Source organism: Vombatus ursinus, unplaced genomic scaffold (genome assembly GCF_900497805.2).
Source record: "Vombatus ursinus unplaced genomic scaffold, bare-nosed wombat genome assembly UNPS02014789.1, whole genome shotgun sequence".
In the NCBI taxonomy this organism is placed as follows: domain Eukaryota; kingdom Metazoa; phylum Chordata; class Mammalia; order Diprotodontia; family Vombatidae; genus Vombatus; species Vombatus ursinus.
Window position 1 is genome coordinate 23,566,688 of NW_020954567.1, and position 26,313 is coordinate 23,593,000.

A 26,313-nucleotide genomic window follows, 5' to 3' on the forward strand; every position below is an offset into this window, starting at 1 on the left:
AAAAAAAAAAGGCACTTTCAGGGATTTGGTTCTTGCCACCTTCCACAAAGAATATAAGCTAGGACCTAGTTATGGGGGCAGAGAGGCTTTCCAAACATATGAGTCATAGGTTGACATCAACATTGGAAACACCAGGGGGGCTAAAATGTTGGTCCCTGTCATGAATTCCAGTTTCTAACCCCTGGAGATTCAAAGGAGAATATGGACAAGAGTCACAGAAAAGGAGAATATGTGGATAAAAAAATTGTGGCCTGCCCCATTGGGGTAAGTACTTCCAGTATTGAAAACACAGATCCATCAGAATATGAGGGAGAGAGAGAGGGAGGAAGGAAGAAAAAAGGGAAGGAGGAAGGAAGGAAGGAAGAGAGGGAGAGAGGAAGGAAGGAAAAAAGGAAGGAAAGTAGAGAGGGAGGGAAGTAGGAAGGAAGGAAAGAAGGAAGGAAGGAAGGAAGGAAGGAAGGAAGGAAGGAAGGAAGGAAGGAAACTATGCCTTTTATTGGCCATTCCACCTTGGGCAAATGAGCTCATTTCTCTTGGTCTCAATTTCCCTACTGTCTAGTCCTAATGCTTTCTTGGACACATGGTCAAAGGACAAAAATGGAAACTGTTCCAACCTTCAGTCCTTGACTCTGCTGCAAATTCACTTTATGATTGTAGGTGTCAGTTCACCTTAAAGGTTATAGATTAACTTGCCCCTGTTCTCTGGGGTCAGTGACATCTTTGCCTTGTGAAGAGTTCACTATTTTCTTCCTCCTTCAAAGAATTTTGTCCTCATGTCTGGACTTGCCAGGGACTAGTCATAGCCCAGTGGGAAGAAGGAAACATCAGTGAATTTGGAATCAGGACCTGGAATCCAATCCCAATCCTACTACTTACTACTTGAATGACTTTTGGGAAACCACTCGATTTGTCTCGGCTTCAGTTTCCTCATCTGTAAAATGGGGAGGGGGCTGTACTTGGACTTTTTTCACTTTTATCCTTAAAGCCTATGATCCTATGCAAAAGGGTGAGAAATTATTGTCATTAAGCTCATCTTCAAGCTATTATTTGTGGCCATGATATATGGTGGTGATTGTAAAACATAAAAAGTCAGATGTGGCAACTGACATTCAGTAGACTTTAAGATTTCAATAGCAGTGAAGAGTGGTCTGGTCAAGCACTTGAGATCATTGAGCAGCAAAGGATTAAGTTGATCTGTTTGTTGGGTTCACCATTAATGTTTAATCCTTAGAATAGTTGAGATGATAGAATAGATGAGATGAATAGGTGAGATCCTTAGAATAGAGGGCCACCATGTTGGCTTTCAGTCATTTTTCAGACATGTCCAACTCTTCATGACCCCATTTGGGGTTTTCTTGACAAAGACACTGGAGTGGTTTGCCATTTCCTTCTCCAGCTCATTTTACAAAGGAAGAAACTGAGGCAAACAAGATTAAGTGACTTGCTCAGGGTCACCAAGCTAGTAGGTGTCTGAGGCCAGATTTGAACTCAGGAAGATGAGTCTTCCTGACTCCTGACCCAGCATTCTATCCACTGTATCACCTACCTGCCTCATACCATGTTGCCTAAGGAGAAACAAACCCAGCCATGCTAGAAAAATCAGATGAAGGCTCCCATGTAGATCAACAGAGGGATCAACTCATGAGTATCCACTGCATTTCAAGCCTGGGTGAGATAGGAGACCCAGTCTCAAAAGTGGGGAAGGGGAGACAATAAGCATTTAGATAGCACCTACTGTGGGCCAGGCACTGTGCTAAGTGCTTTACAAATATTATCTCACTCTGCTATCTCCATTTTACATTAGAGGAAACTGAGGCAAACAGGTTAAGTTTTACAGCTAGTAAGTGTCTGAGCCCAGGTTTGAACTCAGATCTTCCTGATTCCAGGCCCAGCATTCTAGCCACCTAGCTACCTAAAAAATGTCAGTAGACAGGTTGCTTTTGGACGTTATTTCCAATGGAAAGCAATAGAGACCAAAAATAATACTCCCACTTAAAATGAAAGATGAATGAATAGAATGATGGAAACACAACCCTAGGCATACTCACCACCGTGTATTCACACCAGAGAGTTAGACAATAGTTCTTCACGTGGCTCCACACATTCTTCACGTTTTCCTCTGAAAGGGTGATGAGGCCCTTGTCATCCCCCGGCCGATAGCTGTTAAGGGGTCAGAAGTAAAGGGAGAGGACATGGTGGCACCAGAAATGATCATATCTATACCTTAGTCACTATTAGTCCTCGGCCTGGTTACTTGCCTACCCTCCCTCAATCTCCAGCTTAGCTGGATGCCCCTCCATCCACAAGGACGCACCTCAGCTTAGTGTGCTTAGGGAGCAGCTCCAGTTTTTTGCACACCATGTCCAAGATCTCACTGTAGGGAAGCCCAGGATGAATCTCCATGGCCACTGTGTACTTGTAGTGCACTTTGAGGGTGTATGGTGTGGGGACACTGAGCTTTAGGTCCTGTGAGGAGGTCAAAACAAGAGGTGGACACCAGAGGAAGATCTCTTGACAATGCCCCTCAGGCACTAGTAGTGACCTCCCCAGGGATCTCCTCCAATCTCCTATCTCATGTGGGAATTCTCTCTCTGATAGAACCAGGTACATAGTCAGTACTTAATAAATGTTTATTGACTGACCATCCAAGAAGTCAAAGCCTACTCCTTTGGGAAATGTGTTTGCAAAGGGATGGGGAAACCTCCAATCCAAAGACTTGATTTGGTCAGGAATACTGTGTGGGAACCAAGAAGCCTGTGTTCTGATTCTATGTCTGACATTAAGTCATTATTTGACCTTGAGAAAGACATTTCTTTCCTGGCTCCACTTCCCTCATCTGACGAATGACGGGGGTAGACAAAAATGGTTTCTAAGCTCCCTTCCAGCTCTAATGTTCTAGGAGGCTAGGACTGGCTTTTTATTCCTCTCACTCAGCCCCTGTCCTAGAAAGCCAGTACTGGTCCCTATAGCAAATTGGCCTGTCCTCCCAGATGAAACCATAGAAGGAAAATCCTTACTGTCTGCTCTTCTGGTTGCTTCATGCCTAAATGGAGCAGGGAAAGAAATAAGAAGAAAACACAAGTGAATGAACTGTAGCTGGCTAGCATCTATCTCATGCACAATGCGAGCTTCAGTGAGCGCTGGCTATTTGTTTGGGAAGGCAGGCAGTCTTCCTCTCTATTTTACCTTCAGTGGTAAATATAGAAGACAATTGTTTTTGAAGCTTAAGCCATCATGCAGGTATGCTTCAGCATAAATACTGGATTGAGAGTTAAAGAAAGTGGGCTCAGCTAACTAACTACTCGTATGACTCTGGCTAAGTCATTTACATCATTCCCCCCACCCTCCCACCCCCCGTCCCTTAGGGTCTCTATTTCCTCATTTATAGAAATGAGAGAGTTGGATTACATGATTTCTTCTTTGCCAGCCAGCAGCTACCCTCCCTCCAACCTCCTCCTGACTTAGTCCAAAGAATTGAGGATCTAGCTAGCTAGCCACCATGTAGTGTAAAGAGCTTTGGATCTGAAACGAGGGAGTCGGGGTTCAAATTCTTGCTCTGCCCCTTACTCCCTATGTGACCATAACCTCCCTGTAAAACGGGCTTCTAATATTTCTAATGATGCTTTTTAAACCCAGGATCCTTGCTCCCCCAAATAATCTTTAAGGTTCTTCCTCTATGCTTTGTTTTGTTAGAAAAGTTTCCCAAAGTGGTACAAAAAGGATAGATAAATCTATTCTCCTGGTCAGGAACATAGAGTTATGTTGATGAGTATTAATGGACTCTTCCAGCCCTTCAGAGTTCAAAAATTCCACTCGCTTCTCAAGTTTCCTACAGGAAGCATTAAGCCCTTTTCATCTCGAAAATGCCAGGATTTTACCCTAAATGTACAAGTAGGTCCTGCCTCTGCTCTCAAAGAACATACAGGTAGCAGATATTTAACATCAGGCTGGCTTTGGAACTCAAGGAATTTCATAGAATTATAGATTGCTGTCCAAAAGTGACTTGCCTATACCACTAGTCCAACCCTCTTATTTAATAAAAGCTCAGAGAGGTAACTTGCCCAAGGTCACACAGGTAGTAGATTACAGAGTCAAGTTTTGATCCCAGGGTTCCCCCGACTCCAAATCCAATGTTCTCTCTATTATGCTAGGTTATACCTTCCTGACACTCAGCATCTGAAAATCAGGTAAGCAAGTATTTTTAAAGTGCCTACTATGTGCTAGTGTTCTAGTGAATTAGTAGTACCCAGAGTTCTTTGTCAGGACTGGCAGGGAGCTAGGCAGGGCAGCTGCCATATTGTGATTTGGAGTTGGGGCAGGGACTACTTCGTCCAAAAGAGAAGAAGATGCTGGTTCTGTATATTCATGGGATATTGTGAACATTACCTGGTATTGCCCCTCCCCCCAAGTAAGAGGGTACATTGGATGCATGGCTGGCTCAAAATCAAGCAGAAAAGGTCAATGTAATTGTTGACTGTTGGTGCCTTCAGTGCTTGGAAAGAACAAATTTTCCAAGAAGGTCACTGACCTGGGCGCATGTGAGGCTTTCCAGGAGCTCTGGAATTGGGTGGTTCTGGGATATCAGAATCTGGAGAGGTTTCCTCCTGGACATGAAAGTAAGTGACAGTCAGTTCTATAGATAGAGTTCTAAGTAATAGAAATTGGAGATTCTCCTGGCTAATGAAACCAAATAGAAGTGATTTCAAGGAATAGTTGGGGGAATGGCAAGAGGACAAAAACTTGGAAGGGAGATGGGCAGATTTAAACAGCAGAAAACTGCAAATGAGGCAGAAACAAGGACAAGAAACTCCATCAAATGCACCCCTACCCCTACCCCCATTGCTACCTGCCAGGGAGGGGAGGAGGGGGAGAGAACTAATTCAGCTGCAGCCAGAGACGTCTGGTGCGCAACAGATTCCACCCCTGTACCATGGGGATTATGCGCACAATTCTCAGGAGCAGAGGCCCAGCCCTCTGCAAAAGGAAACATTGCCACACATTCTCAGAGGGTGCCCAACTTGTCAGAGCTTATTCACATTGTGAAAATACTAGATACTAGATATTCAGTATCCAGAGACAAACTGATTCCTATAGGAATGTCAGTGCCTCGAGGGCCCAGGTAGTCTTTTGTTTCGTCTTTCTATCCCCAGCACCTGACAAATGCCTTCAGCGTTGTAAGTGCTTGATACATGTTTGTTGAATTGACAAAAGACAGATCTATTGTATGATCTAAAAAAGTCAGAATCCACCTTATGTCGGACTGGTTTGCAGAATGATTGAGAGACCTAGTCAAGCCAGAGGGAAGTCAGGGAACAACGGGAGAGCAGACCTGCCTCAGAGGGTGGTTAAATAATGCTCTTTTCATAGGGGCTTCCAATACTATACTACTATGAGGTAGATTTCTCTCTCTCTCTCTCTCTCTCTCTCTCTCTCTCTCTCTCTCTCTCTGTGTGTGTGTGTGTGTGTGTTTAATGTATTATTCTGGCATCTTTCATAAAACAGACATGTATTAACCACCTAGTGTGTGACAAGCGCTATCCCTGGTGCTGGAGAAACAGACAAAATGGGAACAACAGTCCCTTCCCTCAAAGATCTTACAATCTATTGGGAGGAAACGGTTATCTACAGATAATTGTAGAAAATTGTTTTTTGTCTGTCCTTCACTTTTGAAGAGGACTGAAGTAATTACAAGTTAATTTTTTTTGATAGGAGCTGGCATCTGTACTAAGCCTTGAAGGAAACTGGAAGTTCTCAGAAGTGGAAGTGAATAAGGGGGCTTTCCAGGAATGGAAGACAGCCTGTGCAAAGGCAGGGAGCTAGATTGGCTGAAACATGGAATGTGTGAAGGTGAGCCATGCACAGTAACCATGGAAAGGTAGGCAGCAACCTGAATGTGAAGAGTTTTAAATGCCAGACAAGTTTGTATTTTATCCTAGAGGCCATAGGGAGCCATTGGAGCTTCTTGAGCAGGGGAGCAACACACTCAAACCTGTGCTTTAGGAATATCAGTTTGGCAGCTCTGTGGAAGACTTAAATGAAGAGGGAACAGATGAGAAAGGAAGTAGGCTACTCATTTTTTTTCCCAAGTAAGAATCACAAAAATCCCTTCACCAAAAATCTACTCTGAGGATGCCTCCTGGCATGTAGATGATCTGGAATCATGCCAATAAATGTGACCTGTAGTAGGTCCAACCAAACTAAAAAAAGATTTCCAATACAGAGCTGGTAATAAGACTATATGGCAGATTAGGTAGATTCGAAAGTGCTCATCTACAGGTCATCTATCAGATAATGAATTCTTTAGCCCAATAATTTACTAAGAACATCTACTAATTCTATCTGCACTAAAATCACAAATCCTTGAAGTCCTGAAAAAAAAAAAAACAACCCATTATAACCACAGGGAAATCTGGGAAGGGATAACCATGCTATAAATCTGTGAGACACCTCATCCAAAGCCACATCCTGGCAAGCATTCATGTGGGTACCAAACCACAGTTTGGCTATATGCTACGTGTGTGAATCGATAAGATGAGAGGGACAAAGGTTGGTAATACATTCCACCAAGGTCCCCAATTTCTGTTCTGTATTTATTGAATGTCTGTTAGCTACAATGTGTACACTAATCTCCTCCGTCCTTGCCATGCAGCTGTTTTTGGACGCAAGAGCAACAAGGGTTAAGTCTTCTGGGCCCAAGTGTGGTTTTACCTGGTTTTGAAGTTGAGGATTGATCCGGAGTTCAACAGGTTCCAGGTAATTGCAAGGGACAAGTCCTTTCTGCAGCATAACAGTGCAAACATGAAAGAAAGAAGGAAGACCCTAGACACCCATATCCCAAAGGAAATCCAGGGAAATGGCACTGAAATCGCTCTTTGGTTTGTCTGGGATCAAGGGGGCAGGGGAGGGGGCCGGGGGGAAGGGAGAGCAGATATAGCTTTTCAGAAAGCTTCAGGATTGAACAACAAGCATCCATATAAACAACACAGCACCCTTGTCACACTGTGTACCTTCCCATTGAACATGACCGTGGCCCAGTTATCATTTCCTTTCTTCAGGACAAAGACAATATTTCCTGGCAAGACTTGGAGTTCCTCTGATGTCTCAGGTGTGAACTCAAATAGCACCCGATGTGCTTCTCCTTCCAGGGCCCTGAAGAGGGTCAGACCGGAAACAGAACTAGAAATTCTGGGCCCTGGGACAAGCAACTGAGAGAAGGGAGTGGAGGGACCTTGGACATCAGGATTGAACTAGGGAAACTAACCTGTTGTAGGCAGACATCCTGCCCTTGCTGGGGAGATTTCTCCTGGGGTGGGGGAGAGATGGAAGGGGACAAAATAGAGAAGGAAGGGGTGCACTTGGGGCACAACCACTGTGGAGGGGGTGGAGGGGGTGGAGGGGAAGTACCATCTGGAACTTCCCTATTTTAACTCATTATTCTTGCTAATGGGGTAGCTAAGTTCCTTTTATTTGCTGATAGAGAACAAGTCTGTCAACACCCTCTAAATTTTGACAAAGGCCTGGGTTAGATATAGGAGTCAATCAGTCCTCCAGATCCACTCACTGGGTTTCCATTTTTCCTTGTTTTTCCTAACTAAAGCACCAGAATTTTCCTCTCAGGACTCTCCTCTGTTTTTAGGTTCTTCTCAGCCCTTTTTGTTTGTAGACATTTTGCTTATTTAAATCCTAGTAACTTCTCCCCAGTCTTTTCCTGTTCTCTCGCCTCCTTAGTGCCAGGTTGCTTTATTCATTTTGAGTGGGAATTCTTAAGGGGTGGGTTATGGAGTACTTTGTCCCTTATCCTGTGGGAGAATGACTTTCTTTTCTCAAGTCCTTCCTGTAATTTCTTTCTTCAGAAAGTATCATACCAATCCCAAATCTAAAACCCACACAGGAAAGAAGAGAAGTGGAGCTGCATTCTTTCTTCCCACTCTTTGCCTGTCATTGGAGAGACTTTCCACCCCCTTCTGCAGATCTGGGCTTGGCCCTTTGCTGACCTTGTCTCATAGGTACTGAGAAGAATGCCTCACCCACTAGGGTGGTGGTTGATGGCGCTAGATGTTTTTTGCCCAGTGTTCAGCTCTGAATTTTGACAATTTCATCATCCAACGTTGTGGGTACTGGATGCTGGGGCTAGACATCCTACCAAAAACAGCAGATCTCCCTTCTCCACAATACCATCCAATTTTCCCACAACTACTTTGAAAAAAAAAAAAGGTGGATCTAAGATCAGAGTCATACCTAGGGCAGAGCAGCTGTGCCTTGCCCCTAGGTGCTGAAATTTAGAGGGTGCTTCTTCCCTAGCCTCAGTAGTTACACCCCAATTGAGGTCCCGTCTCTCCATTCCAGGTGCAAAAATTTCTGGTAATAGCTCTGTCTGAACTCCAATAGAGTTCCATTTGATTTTAATATTTTTCTCAGCTTTATCATCTTTACCCTCCAACAATACATATAAACTCTACTTTGGGACTTTGAACTGAAGTATTCTCTTGGTTTAAGTATTAGTGCTAGTACTTACTTGAAAATTTCTGGTGTTTTGGGTCTTGGGGGAGGTTCAGCTGTCTATTGAGAGTTAAGGAGAAAGGAATAATAATAAATAAAGGGAAGGAAAAATAATAAAGAAACAAAAAGATTTAAATTAATAAAAATTCATTAATTCAAATTTGCCAAGTGCTTGCCTCATAACAACTGTGAATTAGATCTAAAGAGAAGGAAGAGAGGGAGAGAAAAAGAGAAAGCAAACCACTAATGATAGTGCAAATAGTTTTCCAGTCCCAGGAATCCACAGAATGCATTTTTGACTTGATCAGGAAATTCCCTAGGAGAGAGAACAGCACTCTGAATATACACTGGAAGGCATTACCTCCTTTGAACTTTTCTTACTAAAGGCTTAACCAAGGCTGGAACCAAGTTGAAGCCAAATCCAACTTCCAGATAAGTCAATTGTCACAGACTCGCATGATTCCCTAGAAATTATTTTGCTGGTGACCCTCTGTCCCTTTTTCGAGCAAGTCCCAGGAGTTTTGTTCTGAAGACATCACCTTATGCTATTTCTGAGTGTTCAAGATAATTCTTGGAAAGAACAGTCACAGCATCACCGGATATGAGAGTTGGCAGGGACCTGGCACCCATCTAGTCCAACAATACAAGAAAGGAATTTGCACTAGAACATACCCAGCAGGTGGTCATCCAGCCCCTGCTTGAGCACCTCTAAGGAGGGAGAACCCACCACGCCCAGGCCCGTGCTACTTTGGGGTAGCTCTGATCATCAGAAAGGAGCCTAAATTGTCTTCTGTGCAATTTACAGCCATTGTTGCTGGTTCTACCTTCTGGGACCAAACTGAAAAAGCCTAATCCCTCCTTCATATGACAGCCCTCCAAATATTTGAAGATAGCTATCAGGACTCCCCCTCCAAGTCTTCTCTTCTTCAGGCTAAATATGACTAATCATATTGGACTAATCCAAGCAGGATCAATCTTCCCATTGTAAATCACCTGACATCCTGATCCAGGTAAATTTTTCTTACTGCCTGATGGCCCCTTTGTCTGAGCTGGTATGTTTCTTTGAGGCTGATTACTCTTCTTAAGAGTTCCTGTATTATTCTTATTTGGCCTTATAAAATAATATCTGTAGCTCTTTAGAGACCATTTAAACACTTGTTGATCTTTTCTATCTAAAATTTGCATATTGCCTTATGTTGCACAACAAGTTAATTGAGTTATCTTTGATCCTAACAGGAAACTTGAGAGGTAGGTACCACAGCTCTTATTATCCCTGTTTTACATATCAGGAAAACTGAAGTCAGAGAACATGCCCATGATCACATAGCTGGCTATCAAGTGTCAGGATTTGAACCTAAGTCTTCATGATTTCCAGTTGAACACTTTATCCACTATGCCTTCCACCTCATTTACAGGTTGTAAAAAGAAACATTAAAAAGCTCCCATTGCCTCCCTGTTCCCCTTCTCCCAGTCACTAGGCATTTGGCTACTTTTCATGTTAGTAATACTCTGATCTCTGGTGAATTGGGAGTGCCACCATAGTGGAGTGAGCCCTAGAAACAGACATGCTTGATCACAGTGTGTATGTATGTCTACGTATCATCATATATTCAGATGCCACTCCTCTGCTGGTTTAGAATGAGGGTCTTCCTACTCCTAATATTCATTTAACTTGTCTCATTTCCAGTTTAAAGCCTCTTCCCTACCCAACAATGGTATGCATTCCAAGCTCTTGGGTTATTCAGGTCACGATCAACCCTTGTTTTTTACCTATGAGTGGGAGTAGAAATTATTCTTCCTGGGAGTGTTCTTGTTAAATCAATCACACAAGAACCAGGAGAACAATTTATACAATAAAAACAACATTGTAAAGAAAAACAATCTTGAAAGGCTTAAGAACTCTGATCAACGAAATAACCAACCATGATTCCCGAGGACCCATGAATGGAACATGCTATCATCCACCTCCTGGCAGAGAGGTAGACTCAGGATAGAGACTGAGACCTTTTTTTTTTTTTCTAAATATGGTCAATGCAGGACTTTGTTTTTCTTGACCATATTTATTACAAGGGTTTTATTTTTCTTTTGTTTTCTGTGGTGTGGTGTGGGGGAGGGGGAGAGTAGGTGGGAAAGAAGGTAAATTTTTGTTAAATGAAAAAAATTAATTTAAAAACAAAAAAATTATCTACACAATGTCTTCTGTGCTTTGTAAATGAGTCAGACCAAGAAGTCCCAGAACTTTCTCCAACCCAAGTGTCCAACAGATTCCTTTAATTACTCCTTGACAGGGAAGAATGGATTGGAAAGAAGAGACTCCAAGGAAAAGTCTTTTTTGTTCAACAGCTAATTTTCTAGAGAAAACACATAATAGGAAATGGCTTTTAGGGGAGGCAAAAAAAATAGATGACATAGAAAGCCAAGATTCTTTTGAGCAGTAAATTCCAGTTTCAGAAAGATTCTAGATTAAGAATTTAGATGCTGCCTTCCCTTGGAGGTCAAATGACATTTAAAGAGAGAGTGCCTAGAAACATTAAGAAGTTATCTTATGGGAGCTTTGAATCAAGAAATCTCCCCCATTTAGGACAACCATACACACATGTTTACAAATGAAAAGAGGTTAGGACTACCTCACCTGGGGTTGCAGAGGGGCAAATCCTGAGAAATTGTCTTGATCCACGACAGATGCTACAACCTGAAACAGAAGAAGGGAGCATATGAAGATTCCACTATTCCTGCCTTCCCATTGTTTTTCCTTCTTTTTCCTTGCCCTAGATTAATCATCATTTATGGCTTCCCTGGGTATTTGGTTATCACAGCAAGGATTTGGGTCACAGGCCTTACAGATACATATTTCAGTAAATGAAGAAAGAAGTTCCCTTTGAGTCCTAGCACTACCTTTTCTCATGGTATCTAGAAAAGCTGCACAGGCAGGTATTGGGGGCTCAGAGCTAAATCAAAAGCAAACAATATTCAGTTAAATTTGCAAAGGTCAGAAATTCTTGGGTCTGTTCAGTTATGCAATGCAAGTTTCTGGCCAAAGGCTCACTCTGGCTAAATTTCACAGGATTTGAAAAGCTGCAAGAGCTGGTTTTAGAAGGATTCTAGTGTTTAGATTTGATCACCACCATTTAAGTGAGTATTGGAACCCTAAGGTTGGGGAGATGAGGATTCTCTCAAAACCATCAGGATATTTGTTAAAGGGGTTTCAGAAAAGCATTCACAGTCATTATTCAGCCACCGCCCTGATTGTTCTTCCTCCTCTTAGCTGGTCAAATAGCCATGGGATCTAACAGAAGGTAACTAATTTTTACATAATTTTAGGGAATCACAGGTTTAGAGGGATCCCAGTCCTTTCTAGTTCAATCAAAATAATCTCCACTACAATATGCCCAACAAATAATCATCCAGCTTGTGCTTGAAGACATACAGAATGACAGGCAACTCATTGCCTAATGAGGTAGCCCATTCCACTTTTGGATAATTCTAATTATTATTAGGAAGTTTTTTTGGACTCAGTTATTGAATGAATTCATAACATCAATAACTGGGAGTTCCATTTAATGGTGCAGCCAGCCACTCACCCATGCTTACCCATCTTTTGCAACTCTTGTCCATGTTCTCCCAAAAGTTCATTATAGGGGGTTCATCCAGTGAGTTGAAGACCTTTCTCACTTTCTCCTGTCTAAATCTGCTTCTTCACAAGTTGTACTCATTACTCTTAGTTTTACTTTCCGGGATTGAACAGGGCAAGTCTATATCCCCTCTTTCACATGGTATAGACAGCTCTTATACTTCCTTTGAATCTTCTCTTCTCCAGGCTAAAGAACCCCAGTTCCTTCTGCTGGTCCTCAGCAGATCTGTCCCCATTCTGGTTGCCCTCCTCTGAATCTCCTCCAACTAATCAATATCTTTTATGTGATTCTTTCCCAGGCTCAGACTGGGAGGTAGAACTAAAAGGAATCTGGGGACCGGTTCCTAGGTCCATCTGAGCTCTGAAATTCTGATTCTGCGATCCCATGAGCCCTCTTTTCTTGCAGATGAAGGCACTTGGCTGTAAACATATCCTTCCCCACCCCAACCCTTAGTCACCACTCCAGAAGGATGACCCCAGGGAAAATGGCTACTTCCTCAGGAGCCAGTTCTACCTTGTTCTGTGTGACTCAAGCTACAGAAAACCCACAGAAGAGTCCTTGTTCCCTCTTACCGTAGCTTTGCCTAAGTAATCCTTCTTGTCCAGTTGAGCCACCTGCTTCTCATTAGGCCTGAACAGTTTCCCCACAGGAATCACCACTGGCTCATACAGCTTCTGTTTCTAGGGTACAGAAATCATATATGATGCCTGCATGATCAGGTGGCAGAGCTTCTCTTTGCTGTGTGACTCAGTGATGAAGAAAGGCCACAAATTCTCCTCACCCTCATTCAGATTCCATCCCAAAATCTTAGAGACATTTAGATCTGCTCCCAGAACTTATATTGATTCCACTCCTTAATAATCCCTAACCTGTCCTAAACACATTGGTTTAAGAGTGATTCCTTATAAATTCAATTAAAATTTTTTTCATCTTTAAACCCAATCAAGCCAAATCTGGGTCATTTCTACCACCACCACCCTTCCAACACCCAAATGGCTTTATTCCAAGCTCCAACACCTTCTCTCTCCTTATTCATCTTCTCACCCAGATCTAAAAATCCCCCTGTTCTCAACCATAATTTTATTTAACTGTTGTGGAGAAATTCAGAGAGACCTTGCCCCAAAGATCAAAGTTGGATTTACTTTTCCAAAGACCCAAGATTTTCTTCCTAAATCTGGAGAGAACAGCAAAACACTCTGGATTATTTTTCCCCACCTCACCTTCCATGACTTGTAAGATAGCTGGTCTCAGTCAAGAAGACCAAGTTTTAAGTATTTTCTCTAACACATACTGGCTATGTGAGCCAGGGCAAATCATGTAATGTCACAGTGCCCCTAGATTCCCTAAGTCCATAAGTTGTAGAACATGTACCAACCTGCACTGGTAGATAGAGTTTCATCTTTAGGGAGTTGTCAATGACAATAAAATCACAGGACTAGTCCCTACCTCTTACATGGAGGATTCATTTTGATTTTAAAACTGAATACATTTTGTGAAATCAAATTGGTTAGACAAATTCCTTGGCCCAAGAGCTCAAGTCACTGTCTTCAAAGTTACTTGGCCTTCACCTCCCCCAGAGTAGGAAAGAAGAGTCCCTGAAAACCCCACGGCCACCCTTACCCAGAGGGAACCTTACCCAGACAGCTTCCATAGCTTTGTCAATTTTGGAGTGCCTAGCTTCCGTCTTCATACTCATGGCCAGTGCCAAATGCTCCTCAGCTTTCTTCCATTCCTCTTTCTTGGCATGGATGAAAGCGATGTTATATAACACCTAGAAAACCGTTGTGTCTCCATTAGGACTGAGAGTACTTTAGACATAGGAAGCAGAGAAGTGGGAACTCTGCCCAGATCTAGAAACAGAAAGTAGCCCATGTTGTTAAAAAGGAGAAGCGCATCCCATGCATCCCATCGTGGAATTTTGGCCTCCACTGGGGGAAAGACTGAGTCACTGTGTCACCTGTGCCCTTCAGTACAGCACTCAAGGTCATGGAGATCACCTGTTCCAGATCAACATCACTATCCAGAAATGAGCAGAATCAGCTTGAAGACCAAGGCCATAATTACAAAGGGAGGACAGGGGTGTGTAGAGATGCTATGACCAGTGAGTATGTTAATCCATAATTAATTAATCCAAAGTTAATTAATCCATAATTAATCCAAAGAAAGTCTGATATGCAGGAAGGCAAAAGCATCGTCTTAATAATAAATCTCATTCGAAAGATGCTGAAAGGAAGCTGAAGGTCCTACTGACCAACATCGTTCCAGATTTTTCCTGTCTGGCGGGCTCTGATTAGCATCTGGGCACTAATGGCGCTCCAGGTCTGCATTTACAATGTCTGGGAAACCAACCAGAATATTAGACTGGGAAAACTATGAGGATAGGAATTGTAGCTGGGTTCTGGATCTCCCTCATGCCCTTTCTATTGATTACATTGGGAGTATGTTTGGCTGTAGAAAGACCCATTATCTTTTGGTCCATCACCTTCCAGAATTCTATTGTCATCACTACTGATTTGGGCCATTAATGTGGATTGGCAAGTGAAAAGTGAAAGAGAACTGCCCAAGCCCAAATCTAGGCCCACACCCAGCCCGGGGACTTTTCAAAAGTCCTGGCTCTGCCCCAACTAAATGAATCTGGCAGAAGGAAGTAGCAAGGGCCTCAGACATGGTGACCTGGCCCTAAGATCATCCCCTTGGCTAAAAGCCCTAGTCACCTTCACCCTTTCCATCATCTCACCCTTGTTCCCCTGCCCCTACCAGCCCAGGCCTCAACCCTCTTTCATTTCCACTTCCCTCATCATACACAGGCTGGAAAACTAGGGAGTTTCATGCAAAAGACAGGGAGTTGGTAGTGCCTTCCATGCCTTGAATCTTCAATTTAATATTGCTCAACATTTAAAGCCTTTCACAATCCGGTTCCAGACTATGTTTCCATAATTTTTCCAACAAAAGAAATTCCCATTATGACATAACAATAATACTAAATAACATTTATAAAGCACTTACTATGTGCCAGGCACTGCACTAAATACTTTACAATTATTATCTCCTTTGATCCTCACAGCAACCCTGGGAGGTAGGTGCTGTTATTATCCCCATTTTGCCATTTCTTTCTCCAGCTCATTTTGCAGATGAGGAAACTGAAGCAGAAATTAAGTGATTTGTTTAGGGTCACACAGCTGGTAAAGTATCTGAGGTCACATTTGAACTCAGGTCCTCCTGACTCCAGGCCTGGTGCTCTATCCACTGTGTCACCTAGCTGTACCTACTTGTTGGTTGACACACCAACAACTGACCATCCAGCCTCTGCCTGAAGATCTCCATGGAGGGAGAACCCACGACCTCTTGGGGTAACCCATTCCACTTTGGTGCACCTCCAATTATTAGGATATTTTTCCTGAGATCAAGTCTAAATTGGTCTAGAACAAGGGTGGGGAAGCTGCAGCCTCAGGGCCACATGTGGCCCTACAGGTCCTCAAGTGTGGCCTTTTGACTGAGTCCAAGCTTTACAGAACAAATCCTTTCATTAAAGGAATTTGTTCTGTGACATTTGGACTCAGTCAAAAGATTGAACTCAAGGACCTAGAGGGCCACATGTGACCTCGAGACCGCAACTTCCCTATCCCTGGCCTAGAAGGTCAGTTTTAACCCATTGCTCCTGGTTCTTCCATCTTTTGGAGCCAAAGAGTCTAACTGAGTCAAATTCCTCTTTTACAAGACAGTCCTTCATCACTCTTCACCCCCCACCCCCACCTTCATAAATAGTCAAGGAGCTGGCCTTGGAATCTCAAGACGTGGTTTTTATTCCAGACCCAAACATTCTCTTAGCCTCTCAGCTGTCTGATTTATAAATGAGTCAGGATATTTGGCCCCTCTTGACTTCACAGAACTGGTGAGAGAGCACAAGAAAGTAAGTCAGTTAAGGGCTTTAAGCTCCTGGAAGATCAATGTTGTCTGTCAATAGCAGGTCTCAGGATTTGGTGAGTTTCCACTCCTCGGTGGCTGGCTGCCTTGTAAAATGCCTGTGGAATGGTATAGTTGCTATGGTGGAGCTCTGGGCAAAGTTTGATTTGAGGGTGGAGGGGCAGGGGTAGGAAAAGCTATGATGTTGGAGTTCTGAACTCTCTCTCAAAGTCCATTTCTGCCGTCTCCAGGGAGCAGCTGCCCTTTCCTAACTTGACACGTACTCCAGTGGAATCTATGGGATCAGCCTTTATTCTACATCTATGGAGGAAGGAGAACTTAGGGTTTAAGGAATCAGATATCATTTGGTTGTCCTCTCCAAACCAGTGGAATAGCATTTCCATGAAGTTCTGTTTTGTTACCATCTTAGCCTAACCATTCCCAAAGCTGCTGATTCCAGCTAAGAAGTCGAGTCTTCTTGGCCATGGCGGGGTGAAGTGCACTTCCCAGCTCCAGCAGCAGAGCTCGAGTGAAAAACACACATCCCCAGAGGCTCAGGCTGCTCCAGGAGGACCCTGAAGGATCTATTTTTAGTCCTGGTTAGAATCTGACATGGGAAATCTCAGTTTCTCATGCCTGAGAAACAAAAAAGAATTTTTCTTGGAGATTCTTTTAAATAAAGATCATTGGATCATATAGAGAGAACTGGAAAGGACTTTAGAAACGAGCTCCTCCAACCCCCTTCATTATACAGATGAGAAAACTGAGGACCAGAGAGGTTAATTAACTTGCCCAAGGTCACTCAGGTAATAAGTAGTAGAGCCAGAATTCGATCACAGATCCTTTGACTCCATATCCAGGGTTCTTTTCATTGTATTATACTACCTCTCAGAGACCTTTATGAAAACTGTTGATGTGTCGTGATGATGAGTGGGTTGAAGGAAGCAAAACCATTTAACTCTTCCTGATAATTGTGATGACCTGCTCTTCATGGTCGAGGACAAAGCTACGGAGGCATGTGCTTGGAGTCCTTTGAGCAGTGGGGCAACGGGTTTATGCCAAGTGATCCATGGGAAGCCTTCTGACCAAGCCTGACCACAGGCATTTGGATACACATGTGAAATCCAGGATTGTGGTTATGGGCTGTGACTTTAGAACAACACCTAACCCAGGTGGGGAAGGAATCCCAATAGAACTAGACTCAGAATATAGAAACCCAAATTCAAATCGTGACTCCAACAGGGATTAGCTGTACCACTCTGGTGGACAAGTCACCATGACCTCTTGGAGGCTCAATTTCCTCATTTGTAAACTATGAACAACACAATTCATACTACCGTCCTCACAGAGCTGGTGTGAAGAAACATCTGTGCAGGTGTGAGTTAGTCTCAGAACAATGCTCCAATCCCCTGAACCAACTGGCCAACTGCAATCTCTTTTTCAGTCAAGAACAACACATTTATTCTTACTCTTCCTATTTGAGGAGAGAGATACTTTGCATTCATCAATAAAACATTCATTAAGCATCTACTATGTACCAGATGTTGGAAGTACAAATACAAAACACAAACCCTGACCTCAAGGTCCTTACATTCTTTTTTGGGGGGGGGGGGGGGGGAAGAGAGGAAGCAGAAATGGCCCAGGTTCAGGATCAAGAAAATATTAAATGCTTAGAAAATAAATGCAAAGTGATTTTGTTGGGGGTAAAGGGGCAGGGCACTAATCACTAGGAGAATTAAGAGAGACACCTCAAAAGTGGTGGCACTTGAGCTGAGCCTTAAAGAAAGCTGGGGGGGTCCAAGAGGCAGAGGTGAGAAGGGAGAGCATTCAAAGCATGGGAGGAAGGCTTGATGGGGAGAAACAGCCTGTGCAAGGCCATGGAGGCTGGAGATGAAGGACCCAAATCAGGGAAAAGCAAATACAATTTTTTGAAATACTTGTAAAGCTCTTAGTACAATGCCTTAGCACACAGCAGGCACTTACTAAAAGCTTGTTGTCTTCCTCTTCCCTTTTCCCAGTTTGGCTGAACTGCATAGTGAAGGGGAGCAATGAGCAAAGAGTCTTGAAAAATAGGCTGGAGCCAGATTGGGAATGCCTTTAAATTCCAAGAATTTTTTTTTTTTAACAGCTAGCATTTATATAATACCTACAATGTGCCAGTTACTGTGCTAAGCACTTTACAAATATCTTATCATTTGACTCTCACAACAACCCTGGGAGGTAGGTGGTATTGTTAAACCCATTTTATAGTTGAGGAAACTGAGGCAGACAGGTGATGTGACTTGCCACAGGGTCACATGGGTAGTGGTCACACAGCCTCATGCGTTTGATACACATGAGAGATTCAGGTCTGAGGTTCAGGGCTGTGACTATAGAATAATGTCTGACCTAGATGGGAAAGGAATCCCAATAAAACTAGAAAACATAGAGTTTGCTGTTGCTGTTCAGTCATTTTTCCATCATGTCTGACTCTTCATGACCTCCTTTGTGGTTTTCTTGGTAAAGATAATGGAATGGTTTGCCATTTCTTTCTCCAGCCATTTTACAGATGAGGAAATTGAGGCAAACAGGGTTAAGTGACTTGCCCAGGGTCACATAGCTAGTAAATTTCTGAGGCCAATTTTGAACTCAGGTCTTCCTGATTCCAGGCTTGGCACTCTACCCTGGCATTCTACTGCACCACCTAGCTACCCTGGAGTATGGAGACCTGAGTTCAAATCCTGATTCCAACGATTAGCTGTGTCATGTCTGGGGCTGGATTTGAACTCAAGTTTTCTTGAATACAGGCTCAGAGCTCTATCCACTGTGCCTCCTACCTGCCTCGTTTCTCATTTTTTTATTTTTGTTTCTCTTTTCTAGGGGCTGTAGATAGCAATGAAAACTCTTGAGCAAAGGAATGTCATGGTCAGAGCTGTTCTCTGGAAAGATTACTTAGGCACCTATGTGGCATATAGCCAGTTTTATTCTTTATGGAGAAACTGCAGGAGGAGTTGCCTGAAGGAGCCAGTGAGAGCCCCAACGGGGTCCAGATGGGAGCTGCCAGACCTCTGCTTCAGCCTTTACCTCACAGGCAAACAGCTTGAACTGCAGCCCCAGGATCTTGTAATCTATCAGCTGGTTCCCTCGGAGCTGAGTCAATGCCTCTTTCAGGTCTTGGAGAGCTGAGTCATATCTGCAGGGCAGAGAAGGTTAGTCAGCACATTCGAGCCACTGTACTTTCCTGAATGCTCTCCCCACTTTTTCACAAAGGCATGCATGCACACGTGTGCACACACATACACACACACACATAGACACACAGAAAGATACACAGACACACAAACACAGAGACACACATAGAGACACACATAAAACACATAGACACACAGACACACACAGAAACACACAGACACAGACACACACAGAGACACACACAGACACACAGACACACAGAGACACACAGACACAGACATACAGACAGAGACACACAGACACAAACACACACCCAGAGACACACACATAGACACAGACACACAGACACACATAGAGGCATACACTCACAGACACACACGCACGCATCCCTTCTCTTCCTCCAATTTTCCTAAACTACTTTGGCTCTTTCCTTGGCCTCCATCACATTCTACCGGGAGAAGTACTTATCTGTGTTACTGGAATTCCACCCTCCATCCCCAGCAGGTTCTAAATTCAAGGTCAGACACTGAATCTTTTTTTTCCTCCCATCTTTTTACCTCTGTCTCCCCTTGCCTTGCACACAGTATCATCTATTCATTTTGGGCTGGGGGTGGGGGGTGGGGAACTGAAGCTATTGTTTCACCGGTGTAGTGGATGCCTAGGGGCGGCTAGGTGGTGCAGTGGATAGAGGGCTGGGCTTGGAGTGAGGAGGACCTGAGACTAAATCCAGCCTCTGACACTTCCTAGATGTGTGACCCTGGGCAAGTCACTTCACCCTGTTTGCCTCAGTTTCCTCATCTATAAAATGAGCTGGAGAAGATAATGGCAAACCACTCCAGTACCTTTGCCAAGAAAACCCCACATGAGGTCACAAAGAGTCAAACAATTGAATAGCAACAGTGAATTCCTAGTGTGAAAATCCTTTCTATCAAGCTAGATTAGCACCTACCTCACATTTACAGTCTTGGAGAATTACCTGTGGCACAGACAGGTTAAGTGACTTGTCTAGGGTCATCTGGCCAGTATGTGCCAAAGGCCGGAATTGAACCTATGTTTTCCTGACTCAGGAAGACCTGAGCTCAAATGTGACTTCAGACACTAGCTGCCTGACCTTGGGCAAACCTCTATTTGCCTCAGTTTCCTCATCTGTAATATGGGGATAATAATAGCACCTTCCTCCCAGGGTGGTTGTGAGGATTAAATGAGATCAATATTTGTAAAAGCACTTAGCACAGTGCCTGGCACACAGTGGACACTTAATAAATGCTTATTCCCTTCCCCCTTCCTTATATCCACTATGCCATAGCTGCTCCTCCAACACCGATTATTTGAACTGGATCCAACGAACAGACTCAAGGAGAAGGTCCCTATTGGTGCCATTCCCACTGATCTCCAGAGGGCAGAAGCCATCCCATTTCTTGGCTCGGGACTGGCCTATTCACCAAAGCTGAGTGGCAGTCCTGTACAACACCCCCGCCCCACCCCCCATATAGCTCTCTCCTTCCCTTCCCCTCAAGCTGTTTTGTCTCAAGTTACCACAAGGTCAGCCTTTCTTTCTCTGTCAGCACAAACACTTCCATCTTTCCGACAGCCCTGACTTTGGCTCCTCTATCCAGAAGCGGACTGGCGGCGCCTCTCACTGTAAGTCCAGGGGCCGCCAGCTTTCTCCCCTCCCCACTCCATTCCCCTACAGTTTTCATTCCCCTTCTCAGTCCTCTGAGTCAAAGAGCTGAGTCAGAGGGAGCCTCCTTGCCAAGCAAGAAATGTCACCGCCTGATTTAGCTGCAAGGCTGTGGGCACCCACACTCACTCCCTCCGACAGCACACCCAAGTGGCAAAGACGGCCCCTTCTGCCCAGGCTGGATCCCTCGGCTGGATCCCACTCACTTCTCCGCTTTTGAGGCCTTCTTATGCTCCCTTTGCAAAAACCAACCAACCACCCCACCCCCCTGCCACCCAACCGACCATCACTGCTTTTCTAATAAGGATTCTGCAATCTACTTGACTCTTTGGTTTGTTCCTTTCCTCCTGTTCTCTATAAGGAGAAAGAATCTTTTTTGCTTCTGTGTTAGGGCATGGCTCTCTATGACCTGGGGGGCACTTATTATTATCATCATTATAGATTGAACTAATTATTGGATTCATTGTCAGGGATGCAGGCTGACGAGGTCAGGTACCCTCATCTGGAGTGAGAAATTCCACCCTCCATCCCCAGCAGATTCTAAATTCAAGGTCAGAGACTGAAACTTTTTTTTTTCAATCTTTTTACCTCTGTCTCCCCTTGCCTGGCACACAGTATCATCTATTCATTTTGGGCTGGGGGTGGGGGTGGGGAACTGAAGCTATTGTTTCACCGGTGTAGTGGATGCCTAGGGGCGGCTAGGTGGTGCAGTGGATAGAGGGCTGGGCTTGGAGTGAGGAGGACCTGAGACTAAATCCAGCCTCTGACACTTCTTAGATGTGTGACCCTGGGCAAGTCACTTCACCCTGTTTGCCTCAGTTTCCTCATCTGTAAAATGAGCTGGAGAAGGAAATGGCAAACCACTCCAGTATTTTTGCCAAGAAAATCCTACATGAGATCACAAAGAGTCAAACAAGGAGAAGGCATATGCAGCCAGGGTGACTGATGAAGAAAGCAGTAGCCCCTGACTCCAAAGGAATCCCACCAACCCCTGTGTCTGGCCTCATCTGACCTGCTCACCACTGCAGTTTCCAAAGGCAACTAGGAATGGTTTATGCTTATATTGAAACATCCAGCTCCCTTTTTTGGCTGGTGGGGACCATAATTATCTAGGTAGGTTCAGCCTCCTGAGATCCTGTAGTTTCATTTCCACAGGACTGTTCAAAATGAAGGGCCAGGTGTTGGCAGCGAAGGGAATGTGCCTCTGTCTTCTTCTAGCCTTCAGGTATGAGCATATCACTGTGGTAGGTATATTACTCAGCACTCCCTATAGTAAGCTTACAGTTGTTATGGCTGTGTCTTTGCTCCTTGACATCCTGCATCAAACACAGTTTATTAGGCTACTGTGATTGGAGTCACAGCAGAGAGCTGAGGTTTGGGTCTTCAGCAGGAATCTTGGCTCTTCTGTTCAGTGTGTGACCATGGACAAATCAGTTCCCTTCCCCTACCTCTTTTCGGGAGGCTGTGTGGCACATGGAAAGCTGTGTCTGGAGTGAGAGAAGTCAGTTTATAATCCTGTCTCTAATTCTTATATCCTATGTGAACTTGGGCAGGTGAATTAACTTGGCTGGGCCTCAGTTTCTTCTGGGCCTCAAGACATCTTTTTGAGAAGAACTTGGCAGCCATTTCTTGGCTTCCTTAGGATTCAAGTATGGTAGTGTGGGTTCCAGTCAGAAGGGCCCTGGGAGTCAGCAGACCCCAAGTTCTAACCCCAATTCTGCCCCATCAAGGGGACAATCTCTGGTGGGAATATAACAACATGTAAATGCAGGATCTTAAGCATTTTAAATATGATATGGGAAGTCATTGTGATAACCATCCAAAGACAAGGTTGTAATTGTTTTAAATACAATCTTTTATAGGGCAACTAGGTGGTACAGTGGATAGAGCACCAGTCTTAAAGTCAGGAGGACCTGAGTTCAAATTCAGCCTCAGATATTTCCTAGCTGTGTGACCCTGGACAAGTCACTTAACCTCGATTGCCTCCCCTCCCCTCCCCCCGCCCAATATACACACATACACATATGTGTGTACATATATAAGTATGTGTGTGCATACATATATACATATATACATGTGTGTGTGTGTGTGTGTGTGTGTGTGTGTGTGTGTACTTGAACTACATGGAACCCAGGCTCTAGTATGGTCTTCTCCTGTACCTACCTTGCCGGGTTCTTGTAAGGCTCAAACAACAGAATATTTGTAAAAAGTGCTTAGCACATAGTAGGAGCTAAGTAAATGCTTATTCTCACACCCTTTTCCCTACTGAAACCAACAAACCATGTGACCTTGGAAAAGTTCCTTTATGCCTCTGGGCCTCAATTTCCTCCTATGTATAATGAAGGAGTTGGAGTAGCTGATCTCTTAGATACCTTTTCTGCTTTAATATCCTATAGTTTTATTATTACAATTCATTCAACAAGTGGGTACCAGGTGCCCACTGTGTTTACAAGGCTGCCTTCTGCAGCTAGGTGTCAGATAGATAGAGCACCTGGCCTGGTATCAGGAAGACTCTTCCTGAGTTCAAATATGGCCTCAGACACTTACTAGCTGTGTGACCCTGGGCAAGTCACTTAACCCTGTTTGCCTCAGTTTCCTCATCTGTAAAATGAGCTGGAGAAGGAAATGGCAAACCGCTCCAACATCTTTGCCAAGAAAACCCCAAATGAGATCACAAAGGGTCAGATACGACTGAAATGACTCAACAACCACAACGGTAAGGATATAAAAGAAGTAGGAGACAGGATCCCAGTCTCAAGGAAGTTGATTTTCTGTGTGCTTCTGCCTGATTAACTACTACATTAGGAAGGCAGATCCCTTGTGGTTCATGAAGAAGTAGGTTATTCTGATTTGCTTGTATAAGGTAACTCATCAAGTAGCATGCATGTTAGTTTGTTCTAAAGTTAAATATGGGAAGAATCTGACTTTTAGAACTAGGAAATGGAATTATTTTATTTCTACTTTTTACAATTGTATTATTAATACCAATATTTTTATAATTAATTATCACAAGCATTTTAATCTCCAAAAAAATTCTTACCCATGCCTCAGTATGGCACAAAAATGACCTTGGATCCTCAAAGACTAGAATGGTCGAATGTTAAATTCTGGAAGATTCTCCCCAATTGGAAAAGCTTCCAGTGTGGGACCTATAATGATCCATCTGTGTATTTGTTCACAAGGATCAACCCAGCTAACTTCTGACAGGAAAATCATTAGAAGATTAGGTTGTCCATAGGGTGACGAATAGTTTTGACCGTATCACTTTAAGAAGACATTCTACTATGGTGTGGTGGGGCCTCAATTAATTCAGTGGAAAGAGCTCCCAAACTGGTAAAAATCATAGATCAACAATGCCAACACATTGCAGCAACAATTACAAAAAGGTGAGAGTTGGGTGTTTAGCTTAATTGACAATAAGAGGATCCAGGAAGGGAAAGGACCATTGTTTGGGAAGGACAGGATAACTAACAACTGACCAGAATAAGCCAGAGACGCCTCATTCTTCTCTTACTTCTATTTTCTCTGCCAAGGAAAATGATCTTTGGCCTGGAAAGGGCAGAACAAAAATGGCTAATGGGAAGTGGATACCCAGCAAAAGCAAGGCACCAAGAAGAGAGAGTCTAACTGCCCTTGGAGACTTCAGGGGGCTAGGTCCAGTCAAACAATATCCCAGGGTCCTGGAAGGACTGACAGGGGATTGCTAACATCCTCTTTCTCATCTTTGAAACATCACATAGAACAGGAGAGGTGCTGCCGGCCTAGAGAAAGTCAAGCGTGGCCTCAATTTTCGAAAAGGGGAAGAAAATGGAGTCTGCTAACTGTCATACATTGAGTTTGACTTTGATTCCTGGCAAAAGTAGAGTATATTAAAGGGTAGTTAGCAAAAATCTGGAAAAGGAAGTGGTGATGACAAAGAGCCAGCGTGATTTTCTCAAGAACTGGCGATGGAACCCTCACTTTATTTCCTTTTTTTGTTGGGCTGACTAGAGTGGTAGATCAGGGGAATACTATAGACATGGTTTAGCTAGATCTTTGTAAAGCATTTAACAACATCTCTCATGCTACTCTTACGCACAAGATGGAGAGATGTAGCCTAGACAACCACCTGGTTAGGTGGATTTGGAACTGGTTCAATGACTGGACCGAAAAAAAAAATCATTGCCTTGCAGTTCTGAGATTTTGTGATGTTAAGTGTAGATAGACCCTGCCTTATAATTAATGTTATAAAGATTGCTCTTGTTTTCATTAAGCAATTTGAATAAGATTGTTTCTAACATATCTTTGCACTTCCCTGAATAAGTGTATCAATGTGCCTGCCTCAACTTACTCATTTGTAAGATGGTGATAGTAAAAGCACTTTACCCCCCAGGATTGTGGTGAAGATAAAATGTGATAATATTTGTAAAGCACTTTGCAAACCTTAAGGTGCTATATAAATGCTAGTTATTATTACATAACAGAGGAGAGTTGGCATAGTTTAGTGGAGAGAGAGCTGGCCTGGCAGGCAGGAAGAGCTGGATTCAGGTCCCACTTCTAACCCACACTGCCCATAGGGCCCTGGGCAAGTCATTGAACCTTTCAGTCAACTTTCTAAGATTAGAAGTTGCATAGAAGGAGCCAAGTGCATTGGTTGAAAGACTTTCTTCATCTGGAAGTTCCTTATACCAATGAAATCACAAGTCTAGGCCCTAGGACTTAACGTAAGGCAGTGTTGTAGAACGGTTAGAGTCAGTATAGAACTAAGTATGAAGTCTCACCTCTGACACATACTGGCTGTGGGATTCTGGGAGCAAATCACTCAACTGTTCAGTGCCCAAGAAAATATCGGAGATCGGGGTGGGGAACCTGTGGCCCAGAGGCCACATGTGGCCCTCTAGGTCCTCAAGTGCGGCCCTTTGACTGAATCCAAACTTCACAGAACAAATCTTTCTGTTTTTTGTTTTTTGTTCTTTTTGTTCTGTGAACATTTGGTCTAAGACTATTAATGGCAAATTGGGTGCTAACCTGTGTTGGTAGAAGGAATGTCCTTATACCAGTGAAGTCAGGTGCAGCTGTGTGTGTGTAGGTACACAGTATATGATAGAATTTACTCTTATAATGGTCCCTTGAGATAGAAAGAGGGAAGCCATCATTCTCACCATCTTCCAAGTTCAGGAGAGTTGGGTAAGCTTGCCCCAGCCAAGACAGTGGGGCTGAGTCACTGAGGGCTGGGCAAGAGAGGAACAGACAATAACAGCCTAGATTAGAAGCGAAGTGTCCTGATTCTTTGTCCTGTACAATTTCTACTATATTATACTCACTGTTTATAATACAGCTGAGGGGCCTCAGAGGGAAAACTCTCATCATTAACCTACAAATAAGATTTTTTTTCTCCCTAGAGGACAAATTAATTTCAGTTGTGAGTCAAACCCTGCTGTGTCAGGG

At 43.6% G+C, this 26,313-nt stretch overlaps 1 protein-coding gene across 1 annotated transcript in view; it reads right to left on the reverse strand.

Annotated features, from left to right (window-relative positions):
- NCF2 (neutrophil cytosolic factor 2) overlaps positions 1 to 26,313 on the reverse strand; it is a 45,616-nt gene that overhangs the window by 6,736 nt on the left and 12,567 nt on the right. Inside the window, exons 3-13 of the mRNA XM_027868611.1 lie at positions 19,098 to 19,206; positions 13,768 to 13,902; positions 12,704 to 12,811; positions 11,132 to 11,191; positions 8,516 to 8,559; positions 7,008 to 7,149; positions 6,709 to 6,777; positions 4,529 to 4,604; positions 3,018 to 3,043; positions 2,315 to 2,466; positions 2,049 to 2,160 (exon numbers count right to left, since the gene is read on the reverse strand). Coding sequence (XP_027724412.1) covers positions 2,049 to 2,160; positions 2,315 to 2,466; positions 3,018 to 3,043; positions 4,529 to 4,604; positions 6,709 to 6,777; positions 7,008 to 7,149; positions 8,516 to 8,559; positions 11,132 to 11,191; positions 12,704 to 12,811; positions 13,768 to 13,902; positions 19,098 to 19,206 — 1,033 coding nt within the window. The remainder of the gene's footprint in view (positions 1 to 2,048; positions 2,161 to 2,314; positions 2,467 to 3,017; positions 3,044 to 4,528; positions 4,605 to 6,708; positions 6,778 to 7,007; positions 7,150 to 8,515; positions 8,560 to 11,131; positions 11,192 to 12,703; positions 12,812 to 13,767; positions 13,903 to 19,097; positions 19,207 to 26,313) is intronic.